This window comes from Salvelinus alpinus, chromosome 23, assembly GCF_045679555.1.
Source record: "Salvelinus alpinus chromosome 23, SLU_Salpinus.1, whole genome shotgun sequence".
NCBI classification, from domain to species: domain Eukaryota; kingdom Metazoa; phylum Chordata; class Actinopteri; order Salmoniformes; family Salmonidae; genus Salvelinus; species Salvelinus alpinus.
Window position 1 is genome coordinate 30,490,834 of NC_092108.1, and position 20,008 is coordinate 30,510,841.

The 20,008-nt window shown below is 41.4% G+C and overlaps 1 protein-coding gene across 6 annotated transcripts in view; it reads left to right on the plus strand.

Moving 5' to 3' along the window:
- LOC139550779 (sodium- and chloride-dependent glycine transporter 1-like) overlaps nt 1-20,008 on the plus strand; it is an 89,025-nt gene that overhangs the window by 21,768 nt on the left and 47,249 nt on the right. The window contains exon 1 of one of the 6 annotated variants that reach the window (XM_071361925.1): nt 17,929-18,177. The exons of 4 other annotated variants lie outside the window; for them this stretch is intronic. In XM_071361925.1, the coding sequence (XP_071218026.1) occupies nt 18,136-18,177 (42 nt within the window). In that variant the 5' untranslated portion in view covers nt 17,929-18,135. Of the gene's footprint in view, nt 1-17,928; nt 18,178-18,738; nt 19,002-20,008 lie in introns of those variants that run through there. One more of the 6 variants, XM_071361930.1, reaches the window with a different exon arrangement.

Here is a 20,008-nt window from a genome sequence, read left to right on the forward strand (position 1 = left end):
ATGTAGGCTAATTAAATAAAAGCATGTCTACCATTTTTATTGTTGCTAACTATGTTCATTAGAGAAAGTAAATATAGTTAGAATTCTAGCTAGTTGTAGAAACATTTGTAACATGATTTAATGTGGAGGTCTCATTAGCTGTCACCAGCTACTGCACAGCCAGTAGTGAAGTAAAGTTTGTGTAGTTTTGCAGTAATATTTTACTGTAGACCTACTGTCTACATTTCTTATGTTAATAGTGCCACATTTGTACTGTGTTAGAGAGAATCCAATTGGGAACCGAAAAGGCTATCAATTCTGTCCTCCCCAAAATATTTTATAATTTGATCAAAGGAAAATGAAATGATTGTTTCGCACTCAAAATGAAAGATTATTGCATATGAACCAAAGAGCTTGGAAGGTCATTTTGATTATACATTTACTTGGGATAAAGTCAATAAATATCACTTTCATTTGAATGCTCTTTTGGTAGTATTTTGTGTGAATATTTTTTATTTTGGTTCAGCCTATCATTTGAAGACGTGCCTACCCTATTTATCGTCGTCAACAAGGTGTTACCTGTACTTGATCGATGTGATTCTACAAGACACTAGCTTGAATTTCTGAAGTTCCATTTGTCTTTTTATGTATTGTCTATGTGTCTTATGTTTACATAGTTTGTAAGAAACTGGTTTTGACCATCCCTAATCTTGTATGCCATGCCTTCATCCTTTTCGATGTTTAACTACTGAGAAGATGATTGGCTTCTAAGAAATACTGGGGATAGTGGCTGGCTATAGTAGTAGTACTGAAGTAACTGGACCTTGTGTGGCTTTACCCAATCGGACCCATGTGTCTGTCAAGCAGGTATACTACAGGCTGATTGTTTGACTTGGCCGATGTGGCTGTTGCAGCAGCCACTTCTGTAATTGTCTGGACAGTGTGTCCCTGGCTGTAAATATGCTCAGACCAAGACCTCAGTAACAACAACATCACATGTTCTTCACAACAACATTTTCAAACTTCAAATTTCACACTGCTGTTAGTAAAACAGAAAAAGAGATAGAGATAGAATGTTAAACCTCTCTTATCTGGACAGGAAAAAAGTAAGGTTGAATGATTAAGGTCAAACCCTGAGGTCGAACCTTGAGGTCCAAACGTGAAGTCAAAGGTAGATAAGAGCCAAAGATCCTCCCCTCCATTTCCCTCCCCTTCTGTGATTGGTTCCCCCATGCTCCAGTCGCAATGGCTGAGTCTGTTGTCTTCTACTGACAGACAGTGATGCTAGTCATTCCACAGGACCGAACCCTTCTCCCGCCATCACTAACTGTCACTGCTTCACTGCCATGGCTCCCTTGCATACAGTATATTGCATTACATACACTACATGATTAAAAGTATCTACTGTATGTGGACACCTGATCGTCAAACATTTCATGGACTTTAATATGGAGTTGGTCCCCCCTTTACTGCTATAACAGCATCCACTCTTCTGGGAAGGGTTTCCACTAGATGTTGGAACATTGCTGTGGGGACTTGCTTCCATTCAGCCGCAAGTGCATTAATGAGATCAGGCAATGATGTTGGGCGATTAAGCCTCGCTCGCAGTCGGCATTCCAATTCATCTCAAGGGTGTTTGATGGGGTTGAGGTCAGGGCTCTGTGCAGGCCAGTCAAGTTCTTCCACACCGATCTTGACGAACCATTGCTGTATGGACTTCGCTTTGTGCACAAGGGCATTGTCATGCTGAAACAGGAAAGGGCCTTCCCCAAATTGTTGCCACAAAGTTGGAAGCACAGAATTGTCTAGAATGTCATTGTATGCTGTTGCTTTAAGATTTCCCTTTACTTTAAATAAGGGGCCTAGCCTGAACCATGAAAACAGCCCCAGATCATTATTCCTCCTACACCAAACTTTACAGTTGGCACTATGCATTGGAGCAGGTAGCGTTCTCCTGGCATCCACCAAACCCAGATTCGTCCGTCGGACTGCCAGATGGTGAAGCGTGATTCATCCCTCCAGAGAACACGTTTCCACTGCTCCAGAGTCCAATGGCGGCAAGCTTTACACCACTTCAACTGATGCTTGGCATTGCGCATGGTGGTCTTAGGCTTGTGTGTGGCTGCTCAGCCATGGAAACCCATTGCATGAAGCTCCAGACAAACAGTTATTGTGCTGACTTTGCTTCCAGAGGCAGTTTGGAACTCGGTAGTGAGTGTTGCAACCAAGGACAAACGATTTCTACGGGCTATGCGCTTCAGCACTCAGCGGTCCCGTTCTGTGAGCTTTTGTGGCCTACCACTTTGCTGCTGAGCCGCTGTTGCTCCTAGACTTTCTACTTCACAATAACAGCACCTACAGTTGACCGGGGCAGCTCTAGCAGGGCAGAAATTTGACAAACTGACTTGTTGAAAAGATGGCATCCTATGACGGTGCCACGTTGAAAGTCACTGAGCTATTCAGTAAGGCCATTCTACTGCCAATGTATGTCTATGGCGATTGCTTGGCTGTGTGCTCGATTTTATACACTAGTCAGCAACGTGTGTGGCTGAAATAGCCAAATCCACTAATTTGAAGGGGTGTCCACATACTTTTGTATATATAGTGTATATACAGATAGTTATACCTAGTTATGTTTTAGACATTGTATACTTAATTTCCCTTGCTGCTAAAATAGTTTGTCCTGGTTTTCTATCTATTCAAGCAGAGTTTTTACATAGCATGGACAGGCTGGTATCATTTTGCTTGCAATTGTGCTTTAGAAACCCAAGTCTGACTCTTTCCAACCTTTCTAAGGAAGGCCTTATCTTTTGAATAGCTCTCTAACAGCTTTTATAGCTTTTGGGCTCACTTTCCCTGAATTGGCAGCCGGATGAGGTTTTGGCAGACCGTTTTACGAGACAGCTAGATGTCTTTTATGCTTTGAGAGAAGATATGTTGGGGAAGGGAGTGGGGTGAGGGATTTGCACATTTGTCTGCTCGGGACCTCATTTAGATGTGGTAGGACAATGAGTAGCATCCTGTCTGACTGCTGCTCTCCTGCTCGTCTCTTGGGAACAGCCAAATGGAGAAAACAACTCAAAGCCCCACCTCGAGTAGAGCCCGACCGATAAATAAGATGACCGATATTATCGGACGATATTAGCCTTTCACAGAAATATTTGTATTGGTCTTTATTCCACAGATGCCAATATTATTACATAATATTATTCCACTTATGCCAATATTATATACAGTTGAAGTCGGAAGTTTACATACACTTAGGTTGGAGTCATTAAAACTCGTTTTTCAACCACTCCACAAATTTCTTGTTAACAAACTATCGTTTTGGCAAGTCGGTTAGGACATCTACTTTGTACATGACACAGGTAATTTTTCCAACAAGTGTTTACAGACAGATTATTTCACTTATAATTCACTGTATCACAATTCCAGTGGGTCAGAAGTTAACATACACTAAGTTGACAGTGCCTTTAAATATCTTGGAAAATTCCAGAAAATTGTCATGGCTTTAGAAGCTTCTGATAGGCTAATTGACATAATTTGAGTCAATTGGAGGTGTACCTGTGGATGTATTTCAAGGCCTACCTTCAAACTCAGTGCCTCTTTGATTGACATCATGGGAAAATCAAAAGAAATCAGCCAAGACCTCAGAAAAAAAATTGTAGACCTCCACAAGTCTGGTTCATCCTTGGGAGCATTTTCCAAACGCCTGAAGGTACCATGTTTATCTGTAGAAACAATAGTACGCAAGTATAAACACCATGGGACCATGCAGCCGTCATACTGCACAGGAAGGAGACGCGTTATGTCTCCTAGAGATGAACGTACTTTGGTGTGAAAAGTGCAAATCAATCCCAAAACAACAGCAAAGGAACTTGTGAAGATTCTGGAGGAAACAGGTACAAAAGTATCTATATCCACAGTAAAACGAGTCCTATATCGACATAACCAAAAAGGCCACTCAGCAAGGAAGAAGCCACTGCTCCAAAACCGTCATAAAAAAGGCAGACTACGGTTTGCAACTGCACATGGTGACAAAGATCAAAGTTTTTTGGAGAAATGTCCTCTAGTCTGATGAAACAAAAAAAGAACTGTTTGGCCATAATGACCATTGTTATGTTTGGAGGAAAAAGGGGGAGGCTTGCAAGCCGAAGAACACCATCCCAACCGCGAAGCACGGGGGTGGCAGCTTCATGTTGTGGGGGTGCTTTGCTGCGGGAGGGACTGGTGCACTTCACAAAATAGATGGTTTCATGAGGAAAGAAAATTATGTGGATATATTGAAACAACATCTCAAGACATCAGTCAGGATGTTAAAACATGGTCTCAAATGGGTCTTCCAAATGGACAATGACCCCAAGCATACTTCCAAAGTTGTGGCAAAATGGCTTAAGGAGAACAAAGTCAAGGTATCGGAGTGGCCATCACAAAGCCCTGACCTCAAGCCTATAGAAAATTTGTTGGCAGAACTGATAAAGCGTGTGCGAGCAAGGAGGCCTACAAACCGGACTCAGTTACACCAGCTCTGTCAGGAGGAATGGGCCAAAATTCACCCAACTTATTGTGTGAAGCTTGAGGAAGGCTACCCAAAACGTTTTACCCAAGTTAAACAATTTAAAGGCAATGCTACCAAATACTAATTGAGTGTATGTAAACTTCTGACCCACTGGAAATGTGATGAAAGAAATAAAAGCTGAAATAAATCATTCTCTCTACTATTATTCTGACATTTCACATTCTTAAAATAAAGCGGTGATCCTAACTGACGTAAGACAGGGAATTTTTACTCGGATTAAATGTCAGGAATTGTGAAAAACTGAGTTTAAATGTATTTGGCTAAGGTGTATGTAAACTTCCGACTTCAACTGTACATAGAACAAACAAATATGTCTGCTCATTTGAGGTATTTTTTAAAACATTTTCAATGGTTACCTGAAGAGGGCTCTCTACTAGCTGCTCATTGAACATCATTCAGCCCAAGGTCACAATGTGAGAGAGAGAGTAAGCATGGTGGTTTAACAGTGAGTAGCTTATAACAGCCAGCGTATTTGTAAATGAAAAAATGTACACCAATCAAGCAGCCCTGTCCTCATCACACTCTCACTTAGTTAACGTTAGCAGGCTAGCTAGCCAGCAAGGTTGTTAGCTTAGCTATCTAGCCAGCAATATAGTTAGCTAGATATCTGTGCTACTTGTGTGCTAACACTGGACTGGCGCCAAAGTGAACACTCGACACAAAAATAATACTGTTACTGTCTAGGCCTATTATGTTAGCTAGTGGGTTTATTTAGTTTGTTTTCCAAAATATGCAATCTTCAAAAAGCAAGACATTTGGCACAGATCTATCATTTGGGCCATGTGCTAACATGGGAGATAAGTAGCTAGCATTAGTTATCTAGCTAAATTAGAATGTGTGACTAAAACCAGTCCGGCAAGAATTTTCCTGCGTAAACGTTTCCGGGCACCAGCGCATGCCATTTGCAGTTGACATGTATAGCCAATATATGTTGTATTGACAGGGTAATGTACGTATGGGTTCTGTAAGAAAACATTGTCGTAATGAACAGCTAGCTTGTGCGTGTCATAATGTACTCATTGCGAGGTTGCCATAAAGTGTTTGTTTACATAACCTTTGACTGTTTTAAACACTGTAGTAAATCTACTCAAGACAAAGCTGCCGTTGACAAGTAGCGATGGCATTATGAACGGCATGTTACTACTGCATTTCAATGCTTATTTGTGAATTTGTAACAGTGCAGTTTCAGATTTACTTTGAGATAAAGTTTAATTAATTCAGCCAGCCACCCCTTGTGGTGGTCTAGCACAAACACTTTTGCATACTTCTTATACAGTGCCACATCTTTAACTTGTACCTAAGAAGGTAAACTAAACAAGTTTTATATTTACTGTTGTATTTATAGAGGATGTAGTTGCTTTTTGGTGGATATCCTGTAAACCACAAATAATTTTTTTATAAATAATGTACAATGTTATATTTTGTTAAATCATAATTTAGAGTATCTGGTAATTAGTGCAAAAAATTATTGTGTCATTTTTTAATAAAAAAAAAAAGAATTCTTTCCACCTCTAAATTACTTTATATCAGCAGATCTAACGGTAATCGGTGTCTTTTGCCTCTCTAAAATCGGTATCGGACCCAAAAATACCATATCGCTCAGGCTCTAGTCATACAATGGTGACGAGCATGTCAAACGATTTTGAAAAGTGCTTTCTATCATTGCTTCTAAAATATTTTTTTTACAAAAATCCCCATGTCGTTGCCTACTCCGTCACCGATGCTAGTTTTAATGTGAGCGGTTTAGAAACGCAATCTGAGGGCAACCAGTCCCAGACGTCCCAATATTTTCAAACATGTTTGATTTTATAGACACAAAATCTGCAATGCTCTTGTAGTGTGAGATGTGCAACGACAAGTTTTGAGAACAGTGATCAGCAATAGCCAATGAGGCAAGAGAAGAAGCCAGTGAGATGATGATCTTGTTTCCCATCGCACAGGATGTGTAGACTCTCGAGCAGGAGCGATGACTACTACTAGTATGCGTTTGTACTTGCCTTTAACCAAAGCCAAAGTGTCAAATCGTTACAGCTCTAAAGTTCACAAACAATGTTTTTCAATTGAAAAATGTTGGCTAGATATTTGTGACTTGTTTCAGGAAATTAGGCGTATGTCCATGTCACTACCCCACAGGAGCGGCATTTGAACGTAAACATTTATTAGAACTACAAAAGTTTTGCTACTTTCAACAACATTGATGCCCTGAATTTAGCAGGCGCTATCGAAAGTTCAGTTGGAAAAAGTGATGGTCTACTTTCTGCACACGCCATGTTCAGTGTGAACCGGAGTGACTTGACACAATGCTTCATCCATGTATACGGGTAATAGTCTAGCTACATTTTCAGATATATGTTTCTAATTTTGTCAGAATTTTTTATTTTTTTATTTTAAGTTAAAGTGTACTGTTAGTTAGCTAGCTTGCTGGCTCGATAGCTAACGTTACGTGTATGATCTGTGTAGTAATATTATTCGAATCAGAAAACCATTTGCATTGCTAGTTATAGCCTAATGTTAGCTAGCTAACATTGAACCTTGTTTGTTTAGCTTTAGCTACCTGCAGATTCATACTACAATACTTTGTATTGGTAGTAGTATTAGTTGGGATTATTCCGGTTCATTGTTTAGCTAGCTACCTAGCTAGCTACATGTCTAAACAAAAGGTTCCACTTCGGCCGGACAATAGTGACCCATCCACGTAGCTAGATGTGGGTGGTTATAGCTCTTCCTTCACATGACCCATCAATTTAGACAAGTGTGTCGGGTAAGCGCCATCTAATAATGAGAAAACATATTTTAAATATTTGTATCTGTTTTTGATATTGCTACTATGCTAGTAACCACTATGCTAGTAACCGTTTACACCATCTGTGCATGTGACAAATAAACATCGATTTTATTTGATATAGCGTGTGTTTGTGTTTACCACATAGACTCACATGAGAATCCTTAAAGAGATGGGTGGGGCTAAGGCTTAAGAGGGTGTGAACGATGCTGAATGGGTCTAGACAAAGAAGAGCTCTCCAGTAGGTGTACCAAAGTATTCAAGGGCCATTTTCTCAAAACGTGGGGTTTCAAATTTAGCAACTTCCAAAGCAGAATTACTTTTCCATTGTTCCTCAACTGCAGTGTATGATATCCCATTTTCTAGCTCTGAGTCTCTACTCTTGTCCAAAGTAAAACACACAATTTCAAATGTTGCTACATAACACCGAATCTAGGCGGTCAGTTACATTTCAACTCCGTATGGCAAGCGTGAATGTCTGAAGGAAAACTTTTATGAGGCTGCTTTGAGCCACAGCTCGTTGTAGGTGAGACAGCGTGGTATCGACAATCCTCACGACCAAGTGAAGAATCTTGTAGTGTGTAACCCCCTGTCTGTACCATATCCTTAAGTCTGCGCATCACTACGTTGGCAAAGCAACATAAATAAATAAATACAGGAAAGCCTGTTGTTTAATGTGAGAGGCTCAGTGACGTTAGGATTTTGAAAGTCGGCTTCAGTCCTTTATGTTTGCCTACTTTGTAACATTCTCACCTTGGAAAACTGGCAAGACTGTGACTGTAGTATTGAGGTGTGTATGAGTGGATGGTCTCAACGACTTTATGTTGTAAACAGTTGCCCTGCCATGGGAAGTTTGCGTAAAGACAATAAGTCTCAAGTTAAGTTTGTCTGTCCCACACGTCTTCAGTCTGCCCAAAAGCTTTTCCTTTAAGTCAGCTGTCAATCACTCACTTATATTAGCTTAAGTGTTCACATCTTTGTAACTGTGCAATCGTGCTGCCTTCAGGGCATGGGAACAGATGTGAGGGAGCGAAAGGGAAGTTAAACATGATTTCTGTTTATGTTTGAGCCTCTGACTGTACAGTGCACCAAGCGGCAGAAAGGTCACCAAATGCCAAACACGTCCACTGCTGCGCTTCCTTTTAAAGATCCCCCAACCAAAGAACCCTTTGAGTTTCGGCCTTTAGATTTCATTTGAAGAAACCACTCAGGCTGAAAATGACGTTTTTTCCAACTTTTCTTCCTCTCCCTTCTGTTTAATGGCAGCCCCCTCCAAAGAAAGGATAAACAAAGTAAAAAAAGATACCCACTTTCGTCCGCTGGCGAGTTTGTAAAATTATGGACAGCTATTGAGCATTGTGTTCCCTCAACGGGCCTCTTAAATCTTCTCATCTCTTTTATTATTATTATTTTCAACAGTCCATTTGAGGTCCTTCAAAGGCTTTTCACCCCATATTTAGGTAATTTGTTGCGCTTGAACTCAACCTGCTCTGCCCCTTGTCTAGTAATGGGAGATATAGGCATGGGATAAAGCGGGTCTGCTGTTCTCAGGGCTCCCACACAGGAACACCCGCCTTCACATTAGTTATCACTTTGATTCCTTCAATGTCCAAGGCTCACCAAAAGCATCTCAAATTCCCCCCACCATTTCAAATCAAATCAACGTGCACTACCGGTCAAAAGTTTTAGAACACCTACTCATTCAAGGGTTTTCTTTATTTTTACTATTTTCTACATTGTAGAATAATAGTGTAGACATCAGAACTATGAAATAACACATATGGAATCATGTAGTAACCAAAAAAGTATATATTTGAAATTCTTCAAAGTAGCCATGACAGCTTTGCACACTCTTGGCATTTTCTCAACCAGCTTCACCTGGAATGCTTTTCCAACGGACTTGAAGGAGTTCCCACATATGCTGAGCACTTGTTGGTTGCTTTTCCTTCACTCTGCGGTCCAACTCATCCAAAACCATCTCAATTTAGTTGAGGTCGGGTGATTGTGGAGGCCAGGTCATCGGATGCAGCACTCCATCACTCTCCTTCTTGGTCAAATAGCCCTTATACAGCCCGGAGGTGTGTTGGGTCATTGTCCTGTTGGAAAACAAATTATAGTCTGCCTAAGCGCGAACCAGATGGGATGGTGTATCGCTGCAGAATGCTGTGGTAGCCATGCTGGTTAAGTGTGCCTTGAATTCTAAATAAATCACAGACAGTCATCACACCTCATCCTCCATGCTTTACGGTGGGAACCACAATTGGGGAGATCATCTGTTCATCTACTCTGCGTCTCACAAAGACACTGCTGTTGGAACCAAAAATCTCAAATTTGTAAATTGTTCGTGTTTCTTGGCACAAGCAAGTCTCTTCTTATTGGTGTCCTTTAGTAATGGTTTCTTTGCAGCAAATCGACCATGAAGGCCTGATTCAAGCAGTTTCCTCTGAACAGTTGATGCTGAGATGTGTCTGTTACTTGAACTTTGTGAAGCATTTATTTGGGCTGCAATTTCTAATGCTGTTAACTCTAATAAACTTATTCTCTGAGATAATTCTGTGTCTTCCTTTCCTGTGGCGGTACTCATGAGAGCCAGTTTCATCATAGCGCTTGATGGTTTTTGCGACTGCACTTGAAGAAACTTTCAAAGTTCTTGAAATTTTCCGCATTAACTGACATTCATGTTTTAAAGTAATGATGGACTATCGTTTCTCTTTGCTTATTTGAGCTGTTCTTGCCATAATATGGACTTGGTATTTTACCAAATAGGGATATCTTCTGTATACCACCCATTCCTTGTCACAACACAACTTATTGGCTCAAACGCATTAAGAAGGAAAGATATTCCACAAATGACCTTTTAACAAACTACACCTGTTAACTGAAATACATTCCAGGAATCGCAAATATAAAATATATTTTGATTTGTTTAACACACTACATGAATCCATATGTGTTATTTCATAGTTTTGATGTCTTCACTATTATTCTACAATGTAGACAATCGTAAAAAATAAACAAAATCCTGGAATGAGTTGTAAGCGTGTCCAAACTTTTGACTGCTACTGTATATATTTTGTTGTTGTTGATTATTCACGTGTTCACTAAGCTATGTTACATTGTATCTGGTTTCTGGAACTCTGACATAATTCCAAATAGGACATAGAATCCTACAACCACCCTGGACCAGTTATGTTGACCAAGCTAGAGACAAGGCCTTCAACCTTGCCATTGCACAAAAATGTTCCTCTGTTGAAGTTTTTCCCCCTCTTATATATTAGTTCATTTAATTTTAAGATTATGAAAGTATGCAGGAAGAATGAAATACCAGATACATTAGCACAATGAGCTGATGCCAACACATTCAAATTATCATTTTGATTCTATTTGAATGATTTTAGTAAATTCATTGTTACTCCAGAAATATTTGCTGTGTATGTAGGCTACGAGTCAAATATGAGATTTTCAAACTTTTGGTAACTTATTCCCCCTCCCAAAAATTTGGGAATTTAGTTTTTTTCCTGCAAACCTCTGTCACTTCTCATATTCCAGCTCAACTACGATTGCTGCTGCTCTTCTAATTTGCTCATTGTTGAATCCACTCAAGTCACATATAACTCACTTTAATCTCCAGCAATGATCCCATATGTTTGTCAAATTGTGTATGTTGTGTGCTTTTTCCAGCCCGATTTGTTCCCAAGCTACTCCACTGAGCCCCATTCTCCCTGGAGGGGATCTGAGCTACACGCTATTTATAAAGAATTGACAGCTGGGGCCCTTCCAGCTAAATAACGGAGGGGAGAAATGATCATGGAAACTTCAGGTTAACCCAAGCGTTAGAGATTTCTCTCCTGTGTCCCTGAATGCTGCCAGGCTAAGCAAACGTCACACTTCAAACTGGAAGAAATGCTCAGGAAGTTGTTTTCCGACCAATGAATTTGTCCTTTTATTGCCCAGACAAAGGCTGTTAGTCGCGCCAAAAAAAATCAGTTTTTTTTTTTTTTACTCTCTTTGGTTTCTGTCCTCCATGTTATGTAGTCCGTCCAGCCTGAGAGATTCTCCATAGCTACTTGCTGTCACTTTTCAGTTTCCCGGTCTGAACTGTTGAGTAAATTGAGGGTTATCCAAGTTTTCCATGGGCCAAGCCTTCGCACATCCCATCACTTACTTGGGAACCTAATCAGAGGTGATGAGATATTAAGTTAATTGCAATAAGGGACAGAGATCTTTATGCAAGCGGATTTAATAGGACCAAACATTAGCATCTCCACGAGTGAGCTGGACATCTCTTCAGCACTGCACTGGATGCTACATCTATCACTAAAGAAGACTAGATGGAGAAAAAACTACATGTCATACCAATTAACAGAGGTCTCTACGATAAAGTTGAATGACTGCTAAACGCATCCCGTGACCCGGTCTACACCTGATATTAAAATGTGTTCTGTGATCGTATTGTGGACGTTACAGTGAGATGTTCTAGAGGCCCACACTCAGTACTCATTTTGAGCCTGATAGTTAGGCAATTGTTACTTTTGGGGGGGAAACAAATCGGTATCAACTAAAAGAAATCAAATGAGGAGAAGGAACATAAGATTGATTCCTACTTTTTGCACAAGGGTAGCTAAAAATCCAACCACTCATAGGAAACATGAACCATGGAGTATCCAAGTAAATATGATTCTGATTATGCAACAATACAGTGCCTTCAGAAAGTATTCAGACCCCTTAATTTCCCCCACATTTTGTTACATTACAGCCTTATTCTAAAATGGGTCAATTATTTTTCCCCTTATCATTCTAAACACAATACCCAATACCCCCATAATGACATTATTGTAAATGTATTAAAAATTAACAGAAATACCTTATTTACTTAAGTATTCAGACCCTTTGCTATGAGACTCGAAATTGAGCTCAGGTGCATCCTGCTTCCATTGATCATTCCTGAGATGTTTCTACAACTGGATTGGAGTTCATCTGTGTTACATTCAATTGATTGGACATGATTTGGAAAGGCACACATCTGTCTATATAAGGTCCCACAGTTCACAGAGCATGTCAGAGCAAAAACCAAGCCATGAGGTCGAAGGAATTGTCCATAGAGCATCGAGACAGGATTGTGTCGAGGCACAGGTCTGGAAAAGAGTACCAAAACATTTCTGCAGCATTGAAGGTCCCCAAGAACACAGTGGCCTCCATCATTCTTAAATGGAAGAAGTTTGAAACCACCAAGACCAGCGCTACAGGTCTGGAAAAGAGTACCAAAACATTTCTGCAGCATTGAAGGTCCCCAAGAACACAGTGGCCTCCATCATTCTTAAATGGAAGAAGTTTGAAACCACCAAGACCAGCGCTGGCCGCCCGGCCAAACTGAGCAATCGGGGGAGAAGGGCGTTGGTCAGGGAGGTGACCAAGAACCCAATGGTCACTCTGAATGAGTTCCAGAGTTCCTCTGTGGAGATGGGAGAACCTTCCAGAAGGACAACCATCTCTGCAGCACTCCACCAATCAGGTCTTTATGGTAAAGTGGGCAGTCGGAAGCCACTTCTCAGTAAAAGGCACATGACAGCCCACTTGGAGTTTGCCAAAAGACACCTAAAGGACTTAGACCTTGAGAAACAAGATTCTCTGGTCTGATGAAACCAAGATTGAACTATTTGGACTGAATGCCAAGAGTCACGCCTGGAGGAAACCTGGCACCATCTCTACGATGAAGCATGGTGGTGGCAGCATCATGCTGTGGGGATGTCAGGATTGAGAGAAAGATGAATGGAGGAAAGTACAGAGAGATCCTTGATGAAAACCTGCTCCAGAGCACTCAGGACATCAGACTGGGGTGAAGGTTCACCTTCCGACAGGACAAAGACCCTAAGCACTGTTAGGATTTATGTTTATGCATAATAGCCTGTTAGCATATTGGTTGAAGAGGAATATTGTTTTGTTACACACATACACACCCCCCCCCCGCAGTATAGTTTGTGTAGGTGTAAGGACTGACCAACACAGGCCATAAAAGTTGTGGACAGTCTGGAGAGGGGAGGGGTGCATCTCTCTAGACCAACCAGGAGGTTAGAATACTGGACAATACCATATTAGGAACTGTTTTAGTGTAGAATCGACAGACCCAAGACGGAGCTAATCTACCCAGCAACCAGAGGTGGACAAAGGAACGCGCCAAGGGGGGCAGAGTCTAAACCAGGCCCAGCCTCTACTGTGATAGGCCAACAGACGCGTTGAAACGACGTCATCACGGTATAAGAACAGCTGTTTACGTACTTCGTGCCAGTTCTCTGTTCATCCTGCGCGGTGAAACAGCGAACCCGTATATACGAAAATTGCATTTGCCATTCATTGTTTGCGGTAATTAAACATAATTAAAGAAAGTTAGCAGACCTTGCATTTTATTTATCCTGACACCGGATGTGTTACACGCAGCGTTTACAGCACACAGCCAAGACAACACTGGAGTGGCTTTGGGATAAGTCTCTGAATCTCCTTGAGTGGCCCTGCCAGAGCCCTGACTTGAACCCGGTTGAACATCTCTGGAGAGACCTGAAAATAGCTGTGCAGCGACGCTCCCCATCCAACCTGACAGAGCTTGAGAGGATGTGCAGAGAAGAATGGGAGAAACTCCCCAAATACAGGTAATCCAAGCTTTTAGCATGATACCCAAGAAGACTCAAGGCTGTAATCGCTGCCAAAGGTGCTTCAACAAAGTACTGAGTAAAGGATCTGAATTCTTGTGTGATATTTCAGTTTTTTATATTTAATATATTTGCAAAATGTCTAAACCTGTTTTTGCTTTGTAATTATGGGGTACTGTGTACAGATTGATGAGGAAAAATAACAATTTAATCAGTTTTATAATAAGGCTGTAACAAAATGTAGAAAAAGGTAAGGGGTCTGAATACTTTCCGAATGCACTGTACATTGGAAACACTGATATTTTGACGTTGCCAATTTAAAAAAAGAACATAGCTATTACATTTGTCTTGCCTGCAATATAAGGGCATGACTGGTTTCATGGACTCTGTTTCTGTCAGGGTTTGTGTGCAGAGATGTAGCGGAGTCAAGCGCATGACACAGGTGTTGAGCAAAACAACGGCGTTTACTCAAAATACAAGCAAAAATTCCTCATAGGGAATATAACAAACACACATGCACCAACAACAACCACTAACGAAACAAACAATCACGGACAGAACAGAAATGTATGCCAGAGGGTTAAATAGGGAACATGATAGGGGCATTGAAACCAGGTGTGTGTAATACAGACTAAACAAAACGAAACTGAAAAATGGATAGGTGGTGACTAGAAAGTCGATGACGTCGACCGCCGAACACCACCCGAACAAGGAGAAGGGCCGACTTCGGCGGAAGTCGTTACAGTTTCCTCTTCTCAAGACCGCCCAAAGAAATTAGACGACCCAAAACAGAATAAGATCAATGACAAATGGCTTTTTTATGTGTCTTCCTATTATTTCAGCAAAAAGCTTTGTGTGTCAAGTGGTGGGTGTTTGTTGGAGCTTGCCTATTTGTAAATATGTGTGTGTGTGTGTGTGTGCGTGTGTGTGTGTGTGTGTGTGTGTGCGTGCGTGGCTGTGTTGGTATCTCTAGTCTGAATACCAACTGAGTGAGAATAGGATCTGGAAACGGCACATCCAGCACGGCAGTAAGTTGCGAAAGTGACATGTTTGGTCAGCAGTAGTAATTTAGCCCACACTGAAGACCCTTGTTTGACTTGTCAATAGAGGCAGCGTGCTCTGAATAGGAAAGAGTCCCAAAGGCAGCTAATTTCAAACATGGGAGCATTCTGTGCCACTTTAAGGCTTGTTTTAGTTTTATTTCTATTAGATTGAAATGTTGTGTAATAGGGAGATTTTCTATTTTATTGCTGATATAACGGTAGCCTTATCCTTTCAAGAAGTATAAGAATATCCTTTGCAAAGAAATGCTTGCAGATTTGATGTTCTAGAGAACTCAACTCAAATGCTTGAAATGGGTGAGATCTACTCTCTGATAGGAGCGTAGTAGGAAATAAAAACAGCTAGTTTAGATTTGAAATGGAACTCTCAATGCTACGCCCCCTTCCCTCTCTCGTGTTCTCTCTCTCTCTCTCCTTTCTCACTCTCTGGCAGGACTGTGGCCTACCCATGCTCCATAGCAACTGGGTTTTTCTCAGGCTGCCGGGCCACCTCATTGATGGGCTGTGCACAGCCAGACGACCCTTTCTAAATTCTTGCATGCCTTAGTCGGAAGTTGTCCTGTCCCAATGGCCTCCCTCACCCTTCCCCCCGCCACTACTGTATTCAGTGTCATTAGTGTGAGGAGTGTGGTGGTGAGTTCTGAGGAAGGTCCCCGTCTCCCTGTCTCGTTTGGGGGTTAGGCTGTATATTCTTAGCAGCAGGGTTGTGTGCGATGTGCAAGGTATGACCTGGGTATGACTGACGCCCAGTAGGGAGGTGCCAGGAAAAGGTTATCCGGTTGACCCCCATCATCTGTCCTGGGAGATCTGTCTGTCTCTGTGGAGTCTGGAGATTGAACTATCACGCTCTTGCTCTCTTCCCAAGGGACTATGCCATTGGATCTGACTTTTTAATGACAAATCCTTATGTGGAATGTTACTTTCAATGAATTGAATTTACACTCCAGTTGTAGTTGTAAAGTGGGGAAAAATGAAAACATTTAACAGATCCGGGCAATTACAGAACATGGCATCTGTGATGTTTAATTGGAGCTAAATAGCAGACATAACAGAGCAATTAGGAAAACAAGTTCCCCAACATGTCAACTGGCTTTTATAGTAATCTTGTCTCTTTTCATGGTCGTAGTCACCCTCTCCACAACACTCTCCTTTCAATTATTGATAAGCGGCAGGCAAAATAGCACAGTACAAAATCCTCATTAAATCTGACCTATTCTGTGGTGTACAGGCTCTCTGGTGGCTGACTAATAGGAGTTGGCTGCAGACCCTGTGGAGTTTCTAATGACCTACAGTGTCAGAATCCCCCACCGCCAGGTTTGTGGCTGCCTGGGCCTCATATGGAACCCCAGAGGAGCTCTGCATGTGTGTCATTTATTCCGCTATCCCACACACTCACTCGTCTGCAGACGTTTACTAATAAAGATCATGCAGAAAGTGTGCTGTCGCCTAGTTAAGCAATTTCATTCCTCCTCATGGAATAAAAAATTATTAGCCCACTTTTCATGTATATTTCTGGAATTGTAGAAAAGCTGAAGAACATACGCACATCCAGGTACTGTTTTGCAGGTGCTGGAGTTGTAGGGGATAACAACGCTGCACACTGCTGTTCGTGCTCCCAGGTGATGTTATTGATACAACGTTTCGACCCTTAGGTTTCCATCAGCCATCATATTTCTGGAATTTAGCATGCATGAAAATGTATCTGATTTAGCCTTCATCTCTGGTCAGTGTATTTTCTACACGTTGTTTTATAGCATTAAACATTACATGATTTCCACTACCTTGATTACTAGCGTAACTTGTCCCTTTATGTTGTTCATTTCAAAAGCAACTTCTCTGCTAATCAAATTTCAAATGTCCTAAATTCTATTTAGCAAATAGTAGCCTAATTGTTGGAATATTTGTTTTGCTCTTTAAAATAGCAATAGTGCACAACTACTTTTCTGTTTCTTTTTAAACTGATGTCTGTACGTACTCATTTCCTCCAATGAGGATATGGTCATTTGCCTGGAACTGCATAATAATGTAAAGTCATGTTCCAACGCTGATTGAGAAATCAATACTTTCTGTCTGCATTCTACAGCTCATCACATTAACTCATGGAGTCTATTCACTGAAGTGGTTGCCTCCATTGTCCGCCACTATCAAACGTCCATTAGGCCAGGTGTCAGTCAACTTTTGACCCCACTAACTGGATTCTCTGAGGATATGGCCATAAGCGGCATTTTAAAAGCCCTCCTTTGTGACATATTTTGGAATTTTGTTTATCTCTTCCCATAAATTGTGATGCAATTATGGTTCTCGCCATGCTGTCACGAATTGGTTGACCATACATTGTCAAGAGTGGAAATAATACGAAGGAGCATAATTTGAAAGGGGGGGAGGGGCTGTAGGCAGTGAGAAGGGTATATCCTTGTGCCTTTTGCACTACATACAGGGAGGAATTGGCAATGTCAAGGGACAGGGATTTGAGAGTCAAGTGTTCATGAATGGGAGTGTTGGTGGTCTGGGTGCAGCTGCTTTGAAAAAAAGTGGAAGAAATTTAGATACAGCAAGGGTAGTGAGTCCAGTGGAAGCGCACGGCTCCTCACTTTTTCTTTAGTCTCTTGAGGAAGGCTTGGCAGGAGCCCTGACTCCAGGCAGCTAAACCAGCAGCTCCCTCGCTCTGTATGCAGCCAAGGTGCTGGAATGACAACGACCCATTCATTGTGGAGGTAGAGGCAAAGGCTGTGGATCTCGCCTGTCTTTTTGGGAATGGGAGGGAGGGGAGGGGATTTTCCTGAAATCGGGAAGTACAACAGAAGGGGGACACTGAGAGGGAGGGCAAGCAAAAGCGAGGGAGGGAAGGAGAGAGGAAGGGAGGGCGAGTGAGAGTGGGGAGGGAGAGGGCTACTATGCCGCATGATTGAGAGAGGCAGAGAGGAAACAGAACTCCATCAGATGAAATGAGGTGAAAATAATTCAGGCATTAATCAACCCCGGGCAAAAGGAGGCTGTTCTTTTTCCCCCTCTTTCTGCGGAACCGAAAGGAAAGGTGTGAATGAAGAACTCAGGAGTGGAAACGAGAGAACCACTGGGCACTATCAAATAATGTCAGAGTCCAACAGCAATGCAGCCTGTACAGCCGACCAGGTCAGTTTTTTTTCTCTCACTCTTTTCATCTTGTGTCCTATTTGATACACAGATGTGATACATTTGATCTCAAGCAAAATGTTGTCATTTTGTCAGCTCATGGAGAACACTTCCGACAGTTACTAACAGGAAAGAAAATAAATTAAATCAAAGTAATTTGGGATTTTTCAAATTAGAGGGAGAGAGTGAATCCAAACTATCAAAGCAGCAATTGTGTGGAGCTGCCCGGACGACGGTTCAAGGTCCTGAAAGAATTGAATTAATCAAGACGACCTATTGTCTGAACCGCCTTATTTTTCTGCGATCATTCAGGGTGTCTGTGACGACTCAATAGCCCCCATACCACGTGAGAAGGGGGATACAGCTCTTTAAAAAACAGACCACGTGTCGCGGGACTTAAAAGTTTTTATAACTAATTGCAGTGGGAAGTTCTGGTGGTGCTGGCAGAGGGGTGTGTGATAGTTTCTAAGGAAGTGGGCAGGGTAACTGTGAAAGAGTGGGAAAAGTGTCCTAAAAAGTGGGGTTGGCTCATATGTTCTTTCTCTCTTCCTTTGCCCCTCTTTAGTGGCCAAGGGACTTGTCAGTTAAACAATTCCACCAAAAGATTTGTTTAAAATAAAATATATAGATATCCGTTATGGCACTTTGTTCCTTGCCGATTTATATGGAGCGCCAAGTCTTGTCACGTCCTTTGGTTGGCCGCTGTCAAGACTGAGCAAGCCTCCTATAGTTCAGTAGCAAATACAAAGAAACGGGCCGTTGAGATCATTGCATATACTTTTAAAGAAACATTTCTATGAAGAGAAAAAATGGCATTGCTTGCGGTAGGTAAAGCTTGAATTTAGCAATATGTTTTTGAGATATACAGTATATTCTGATTGTACTGTGTATGCCCTTGTTTTGAAGTGTGTGTAAAGTTGATGTACAGTCTATTTGTTACGGCCATGGATCTAAATGAATGTACTGTGCCCTTAGTAGTCTAGGGGCACTTTAGGTGTTGACTAGTAGTCATCTAGATTTCTCATCTGTAGAACAGTGCTTCTTTTACAATGCTGTTTCACCACAAACATGTTTTTGAAAGCCAATATTTATTGCTATAACTCTCCAAAGGCTCTGGGCTGTTCGGTATAACGCTTGTCTATTTGGTCTAACTTGGCCGTTCTCCATGTATGGTTTTATTTTCTTCCTGCATGACCTAGCTAATACTGAACATGACATAGGTTGTTCTAGTGTGTGTCCAAACACTCTATTTAGACCTTTGAGTTTCCTATGCCATTTGCAGACTTATCTTCGTTCACTTTGTCAGCGCCTCGCCTCCCATCGCCCCCTTTATTAGGATGTACACGGATTTGAGTGAAAGTCTTCTCATCTATGTGTGTTTATTTACACTTCAGATGAAGTGATGGCCCATGGTGCTTGTGACAAAGGATGCAATAAATGTTTGTAGAGTTATTTCCTTAAATTATACAATGTCCCTCTGATTCAGTCCTGGTATGGGACATGCTTTTGAATCAAGGCCTATTTGATATTGTGTGCTTCAGAAAGTTCAGGTTTCAGGTAACATTAACATCAGTGTATACCTGGTGCTGTATGTCATGTATAATTGTCACTATGCTATAGACATATCCCTAAAAGTTGATATAGACCACATACTATTTGATTGGTGAATTGTATAGTAAGCCGTTTGAGGTTAAGGTTTTGTTGAGTGAAGTTATATTGAGAAGGTTAATTGAATAAGGTACAGAAGTTGTTGGATGTGAACTGATATATCGGACAGGACGATGGGTCACATAGAGAGGTCTAGGATCAGGTGCAGCTGACACGGCAGACC